The 8,243-nt window shown below is 37.1% G+C and overlaps 1 protein-coding gene across 1 annotated transcript; it reads right to left on the minus strand.

Annotated features, from left to right (window-relative positions):
• Window positions 1-5,175: 5,175 nt before the first annotated feature.
• On the minus strand, window positions 5,176-6,236 carry LOC148776821 (olfactory receptor 4K13-like). The gene has a single exon (XM_088840102.1). The coding sequence runs from the start codon at window positions 6,234-6,236 to the stop codon at window positions 5,304-5,306; it is 933 nt and encodes a 310-aa protein (XP_088696228.1). The 3' UTR covers window positions 5,176-5,303.
• Between the last annotated feature and the right edge of the window lie 2,007 nt (window positions 6,237-8,243).

The following is an 8,243-nucleotide window of genomic DNA, read 5'->3' on the forward strand; positions in this document are numbered from 1 at the left end:
TCAAAGAATACAACTGAAGCTCTCTCTCATCGTATAAAATAACCCATGTCTTTGATGATTAGTTTACTTCAGTTTGAACTGAGAAGTTCATATAATGTTCTAAACTATGTTTTAATTTATAAAAGATGGTCATTTATGGTAGTCTTAGTGCTTGGGAAAAGGAAAGGATAAGGCAATAAGTAATTTACTAGTGAATTGCATCTATTTTTCTGAAAAAAAAAATAGAAAACTTGAAGAGGCATTAATTTTAGTGCACTGCTAGTTTAATTTTAACATATAAGGCAAAATTAAAGACAAATATAGCACACAAAAATGCCCCAAAGTAGAGAATATTAAAAAAATAAAAATAAAATTTCTATTAGGATCAGTAAAACCAGAACTCCTCTCTGTCACACCTACTTTTACCATGGAAAATGAGTTAGACATTGGCTTTAAGAGCTTATAGCTGCATCCCAGGAGAAGGAGAAAAAGGTTTTTGGTAAGAAAACAAATCAAGATATTGCTCTATTATAATTAATATTATTTCCATAAAGCATCCTCAAAATTTCTTTTATTAACTATTGAAAGGATACCATCCCAAATAACTTTATTTGATATTTTTGCCATTTTTAAAGCCAGTCTTTAAATTCTGTTATCTACATGATAAATACTTTATAGATGTTAAGATGAACCAATCTTAAATGTATAGTTTGAAAATTTTGTTTTCTTGTGCAGGCATCTATGAAACTACCACACTTGTCAAATTTCTAAATAAAATTTTCTCACACCAAAAATTTCCCTTCTACTGCTTTGCAATAAACATTCACCAGCAGAGATAAGGACTATTCTCATTTCTCTCACATAATATCAGTTTTGTCTATTGTTGAATTTCTTTTAAATAAAATCTTACAATGTGTATGCTTTTGAGTATCTTCTCCCTAAAATAACAGTCTTTTAGAGATGTATCCAGACTGTTTAAAGTACAAGTTTAATTTTTTTAATGTATTACCGAGTTTTATTCCACTGTGTGAATGTACTATGAATGTAACCTCATCTTGGTATCCATTTCTCAGAAGACCTAAATTAACATAGTTGGTACTGGGAGTGGTCTGAGAAACAGATGAAAATGGGGATTTGTAGCTGGCTCATCACCTGGTGGCCGATAAGATTCCACTGCAAATGGTAGGGTTCCAAGGTGGCTCAGTGATAAAGAATCCAGCTGCCAGTGCAGGAGATGTAGGTTCAATTCCTGGCTCAGGATGATCCCCTGGAGGAGGAAATGGCAACCCACTCCGGTATTCTTGCCTGGAAATTTCCATGGACAGAAGAGCCTGGCAGGCTGCAGACCATGGGGTCATAAAGAATTGGCTCTGACTGACTGAGTGAGCACACATTCACTCAGGTGGTAGATGGGACACAGGCCCTCGCTTAGTGCAGTTGGCTGATGGCTAAATATTTCATGGGTGGTGATCTGGAAATACAACCTGTTGGAAAGGAATGCTATTGCAGGTGAATGATGCTTTTATTTGGAAGAAAGAGAAGAGAAATTCCTATAAAGAGAGCAGTTGTTTGGTTACTGTAAGTTGTATTGATGCCTTGAAATAAAAAGAAATTGAAAGTCGTTAACTCACAAACGTTAAAGGTTAGGTGTAAGGATTTAAAAACTCTTTGGTAGTTTACAAAGAGTTCCTTGTCTCCTGAGTAAGTAGACACAGACAAGCAAGATACTGAAGATCTAACAGAGTTACACAAGTATACCTATAGAATATCCTTCACCTTTGAAACTGTTACTCAGGAGTGTCTGACTCTGAATCCCCATGGACTGTAGCCCGCCAGGCTCCTCTGCCCATGGAATTCTCTAGGCAAGAATACTGAAGTGTGTTGCCATTCCCTTCTCTAGGGGATCTTCCACAGTTACACGGATCCAAAAGAGTACAAACACTCCAGGCATGTGTATCATGATAAGGTCAGAGCACTGGTTGGGAAAAGTTTAAAACCCTGAAGTATGGAATGAGTACATCTGGATAAATGCCCTGATAGACTTTGGTTCTACAGATTCCTCAACATCAGTAAGAGCTAGAACTTTCTGCTGCTCAAGGAGCTTCAGAGGCGTCACTTCTGCAAGGAGATAGGTCATCTTTTAGGCCTGGACTAACTTCCTCTTCTGCTTAATAACTAAAGTAGAAGCCCAGCATAATCCCTGGGATACACTGGGCCTGATAAAAATGAAAGAGACTATATACTAAAGTAATTGTGAGATTTTACTGTCATGTTCTGGCAGGAGCCGTGAGACTATTATTGAAGGGAGTCATGAGACTGTTACTGAAAGGAGTATTCATGCTACGCTCTCTTCATTCCAAAGGGAATCTTTATGACAGTTACTTTCAATTCTCAGTCAGGCAAATCATGAAGTGTTTCATTAGTGTCAGTTTCTGGAGATTTACCTTGCTTCTTTCTTTAGAACATCTTTGCCTGGTTCTCTGTTGATTCTCTGCATTGGTCTCTAAACATTAGACCGTGCAGGCACCTCTGCCAGTCTTCACAGATTGGCCTTGTACAGGAGGAGGTCCTCACCAATAAACCTGAACGGAGGTTCTGGAGACCTCTGCCAATGGTTTCCCTCCTCAGGAGGAAGCATGCCTCTTGGCAGTGATTTTTGTTTTCTCACTCTGTGGAGAGATCGTGGTGGGGTATGTGGTGAAGCTTTGGTGTCTAGAAGCCCAACCTCCTATCCCTATTCTCCCCCAGCACCTGGACTCTATCAGAACCATCACAGCTCCAAGCCTGGTGAGATAAGTACTAGTTCTTTGGGAATCCTCTGTGAAGTTGGGATGCTAGATCCGTAAATTAACTCTTTCCTTTACAGGTGGAAGCTGAGAGCTGGAATATTTTATCCACTCATTCTGTGCTGAGTTATGGAGAATCAATTATATAACTGGTCCAGCTAACTGCCTCTGTCTTCCCCCAGACAGCCAGACTGTGACAGACCTGTAAGAGCTCCAATACTAGCAAGACCTGAATCTCCTTGCCTGATTTGGTGAGTCTGATTTTTCATTCTCCAGGGGTAAAAGAGATTTTCAATTGGTTTCAGGGTTCCCACAAAGAAAATCTGTTCACTCAGTTCAGTTCAGTTCAGTTCAGTTCCGTTCAGTGGCTCAGTCATGTCCGACTCTTTGCGACCCCATGAATCACAGCACGCCAGGCCTCCCTGTCCATCACCAACTCCCGGAGTTCACTCAAACTCATGTCCATCGAGTCAGTGATGCCATCCAGCCATCTCATTCTCTGTCGTCCCCTTCTCCTCCCACCCTCAATCCTTCCTAGCATCAGACTCTTCTCCAGTGAGTCAACTCATCGCATGAGGTGGCCAAAGTATTGGAGTTTCATCTTTAGCATCAGTCCTTCCAATGAACACCCAGGATTGATCTCCTTTAGAATGGGCTGGTTGGATCTCCTTGAAGTCCAAGGGACTCTCAAGAGTCTTCTCCAGCACCACAGTTCAAAAGCATCAATTCTTCGGCGCTCAGCTTTCTTCACAGTCCAACTCTCACATCCATACATGACCATGGGAAAAACCATAGCCTTGACTAGACAGACCTTGGTTGGCAAAGTAATGTTTCTGCTTTTTAATATGCTATCTAGGTTGGTCATAACTTTTCTTCCAAGGAGTAAGCGTCTTTTAATTTCATGGCTGCAATCAGCATCTGCAGTGATTTTGGAGCCCAAAAAAATAAAGTCTGACACTGTCTCCACTGTTTCTCCATCTATTTCCCATGAAGTGATGGGACCAGATGCCATGATCTTCGTTTTCTGAATGTTGAGCTTCAAGCCAAACTTTTCACTCTCCTCTTTCACTTTCATCAAGAGGCTTTTGAGTTCCTCTTTGCTGTTAAATTGGTGTGTTTATTGGAGAGCAATGGACCAGGGATTCCTCCTCTCATGATGCTCATGTCACTCTTAGCATCAAGTAGTGAGGTAAGCTGTGACGTGAATGAGTCTTGAAAACATTGAAGAGAAGCCAGTCTAAAAAGACCACATCCTTGCTTCCCTCACACTCCCGGCTCTAGGCAACCATTAGTCTACTTTCTACTTCTAAGGGTTTGCCTATAAAGGATATTTCATACGAATGGACTAAAGTAACGTGTAGTTTTTAGTGACTCATTTCTTTAACTTAGCCAAATGTTTTCAAGATTCATACATAGTGTAGCATATGCCAGTACCTGATTCATTTTTATTTCCAAATAATATTCCATTATATGTATATAGCATGTTTTACGGAGAAGGCAATGGCAAGCCACTCCAGTACTCTTGCCTGGAAAATCCCATGGATGGAGGGGCCTGGTAGGCTGCAGTCCGTGGGGTCGCTAAGGGTCGGACATGACTGGGCGACTTCACTTTCACTTTTCACTTTCACACATTGGAGAAGGAAATGGCAACCCACTCCAGTGTTCTTGCCTGGAGAATCCCAGGGACGGGGGAGCCTGGTGGGCTTCCGTCTATGGGGTCACACAGAGTCGGCAGCATTGTATTGGTTTTGCCATACATTGACATGAATCTGCTTGATATGCACATACTGTGAGGCACCATAGAGAATCACGTGGGTTTCAAACATGATTTTTCCTGCCCTGCTGTCTATCAGTAGTACTAGTACACCTTGCTCAGTGGGTCAACCTTCTTAGCTATTTTAATAAACTCTTTTTATTGAATCAGAGGCATAAGGAAACAGAAATTGTTGGCTTCTTTTCACTTTCAGATCAAGGGAAAATCATTTTAACCTTTTGTTGGGAAGATTTAATTATTGGGACTACGACATGTAAGGGAGAGGACAGGAAGCAAACATGTATGAATACTAATTAAAGTTTAGATAAAAATATTTTACTTATAACAGCATAGATTTTGTAGTTACATGTAGGATCTGATTCTAGGTCTAGTACTTAACAATTTTTGTGACAAGTTTGTTAAATTTTTAATGTGCAGTTTCTGGTGATAAATATAAATAATATTCTCTATTTTCATTGTGTGAGGTTAAGAGAAAATGCATGCCAAATGCCTTAGACATGGTTAGAACTCAACAAACAGTATTTTAAAATCTAAGAATTTATAGAAAAATTTAAAATTGCAACATAAATGAATGATAATATATTGGAATGATTTGCACTTGGATGTACAATTCAGAATGCTTTGTTGCATATATGCTTGTGTAAGGAAAAGTAATAATTTCCCAAAATATGACTTATGTTCAGTGTAAAATCTTATACCTGTATCTCTGGATGATGATTACAATAACAACAACGATGATGCCTTTGATGATTGTAATATTTAAGTTAAAAGGCTGATCTGGAACTCACATTCTTGGACTTTATTTTTATTATTGCTTTCTTCATGTCTTTATTCCTAAATGAGTAAATGATTGGATTTAAAAGGGGAGTAAAAATTGTATAAAACACAGAGAAGATCTTATCTATGAAAACATGGCTGAATGGCCATATATAGATAAAGAGGCAAGGTCCAAAGAATAGTACCACCACGGTGATGTGGGTTGAAAGAGTGGACATGGCCTTGGAATATCCACTGGAGGAGTGATGATGGACAGTTATCAGGATGATGCTATAGGAAATGAACAGAAATGTGAAACAGAACAAAGAAAGTAGTCCACTAAATGCGATGACTAATAGGTCTGAGACATAGGTGTCAGTGCAGGCAAGCTTGATCACCTGAGGCAGGTCACAAAAAAAACTATCTACAACACTGGGGCCACAGAATAGTAAAGTCACTATAAAAACCATTTGGCTAACAGAGTGCACAAACCCAGTAGTCCAGGAGAAAAGTGCAAGTCTGATGCAAATACGGTGGCTCATAATATTTTTGTAATTTTTGCATATGGCAATTAATCTATCAATTGCCATGGCTACAAGCAACATCATCTCACTTCCAACTAAAAGGTGAAGGAAAAAAATCTGGGCCATGCATCCTTCATAAGAAATGGCCTTATTTTTACTAATTAAGTCACCAATCATTTTAGGAGTAGCAAAGGAAGCCAGAGACATATCAATAAAGGACAGGTTGACCACTAGGAAGTACATTGGAGACTGTAATGGAGGGTCCAGTTTCACTACCAAGATAATAATGAGGTTACATAATAAAATGGCTATGTAAATAATGGTAAAAAAGAAAAAAAAGAAAATCTGTAACTCATGAAACTCTGTGAGTCCCAGCAAAATAAATTCAGCCACTACAGAGTGATTTTGTTTTTCCATTTGTTTGGCTGTTGGCATATGTTACCTAAAACAAAATCAAAATAGAAAGTCTGTTAGTTAAACTTGAAAGATAAGTGCATAGTCACTTAACTTTTTTTCCCTAAAATTCACTGAAATGCTTAAAAAGGATAAAAAAGAATCAACACTAAATCCAGCTTTTTGAAAGAGATAGACACAATTTATTAATAAAAATTATGAGGAATATCTACCATAAACCAAGATGTTTGAAGAAAATTGAAACTATCAATATGTAACTCATATTTGGGCTAATTATAAGAAAAGTGATTATCTCAGCTGGTGAGGGAATATTCAAGCTCCTTGCCACGTTTTTAGATTTTGAGAAATAGGTTTATTCATCCTCCATAGACAAAAAATAAGGTCTACCATCTTGAACTCTAATAATAGTAAGGGTCATGTAAGTGAAAGAAAGGCCAAGTGGTTTTCTAATTATAAGCAGGACCGAGAGAAATGAAACTGAGTAACTGGAATATAGAGCATCAACAATCTAGAAGTCATTCTGTATTTGCGGCTGAAAGTTAGATGAACAGAGATAATAAACATGATGAGTCTTTGAGACAAATGAATCTATGCTGGCAAACTGAGATAGCTTCTCGTCTTATTTTTTTCTGAGACGGAAGAAGTGTCCAAATATTTGAGTCTTCTCCCACAGGCCCTGATTTCCTTTGGGCCTATGAATTTAGCAGATTGTGAAGTACAGTGCAGTGATAGCCTAAATGGATGCTTGCTGCTGGCTTGTAGATCCCTGATAAACAAAAGGAAATCTGTTTATCAGGGAACACATCCATATTGCTCTGGATGTGTAAAGCAGACCTTTGTAGAATGACATCCACTTATACCATGTATAATGCTAGCCAGAATTTTTGAAACAAAATAACAAGGAATATATACCAGGTATCTAAGAAGAGATAGTAACACAACACATTGTTAAGAGATCTAAAAAAAAACAAAAAACGGAAGAGTTTCTAGCTGGGCAAAGGAAAATATTTTTAAATATTTTAAGAATTCGGAAAAGTAAAAAATACTATAATAAAGATCATCCTGTTTTAAGAATTAACAAGTATGTGCATTTTTATCATTTTGCATCAAATTTTTTAAAGAAAATAAAAAATACTGGCAGAGGTAAAGTTCACTTATCATCTAGTTTATGTATGACATGAAAATGATTACGTGATATCCTGTCATAACAACATTTTGCAAATGATTTTATTTTTACTGACAAACTGATATTCTAAAATTGTACAATATACTCGTACATATCCATTTACATGTAAAAAATTTTTTCAAGATTACATTACCAGAAGCACAATTACTAGTCATTTTCAACTAATCAAATAATGCAAATTTCTCAATAAAGATTTATATAAATACTACTTTGCACAAATATTGGTATTTTTTTAGCTCTCATTCTGACCACCTGATTTTATTGTAGGAATGCAAAAATGGTTCAATACTAGAAACTCACTTTATATAATTAACAAAATTAAAGAGTTAGGCAAGTAACATAATTTACAAGTGACAACAAAATAAGCATCTAATAAATATTGGATTCATAAATTGTAAAATATGCCAATTATCTTTAAGTTCATATATATATTCATGTACTCCCAATCTGAATTCAAGTAGGAGTTTTTGGAAAATTGACATGTTAATTCTAAAATGTATATTGAATTACAAAAGGTCAAGATGAGCCAAGGCTGTTTTGAAGAACAAAGCTAAATTTATACTGCCAAAACCTACTTATAAAGCCATATAAGACAGTTTGATTTTGGTTCAAGGATGTAAAAATAAACCAAAGAAACAAGTGAAATATCAGAAATGACAACAACAGATGACATAGTAAAGCACATTTGTGGAGAAACAAATATAACTGTTTACTGATGAGCCAGTATGTAATAAGTAGCTGATGCTGGTGGCTCTGTTTTGGGAAAGAGGACATTTCTAATGTCAGAATTCCACAGTATCAATAAATACCATTAGTTGGCTTAG

The sequence above is a fragment of the Moschus berezovskii genome, chromosome 9 (assembly GCF_049115385.1).
Source record: "Moschus berezovskii isolate FMDL1 chromosome 9, NW_MosBer_1.0, whole genome shotgun sequence".
NCBI classification, from domain to species: domain Eukaryota; kingdom Metazoa; phylum Chordata; class Mammalia; order Artiodactyla; family Moschidae; genus Moschus; species Moschus berezovskii.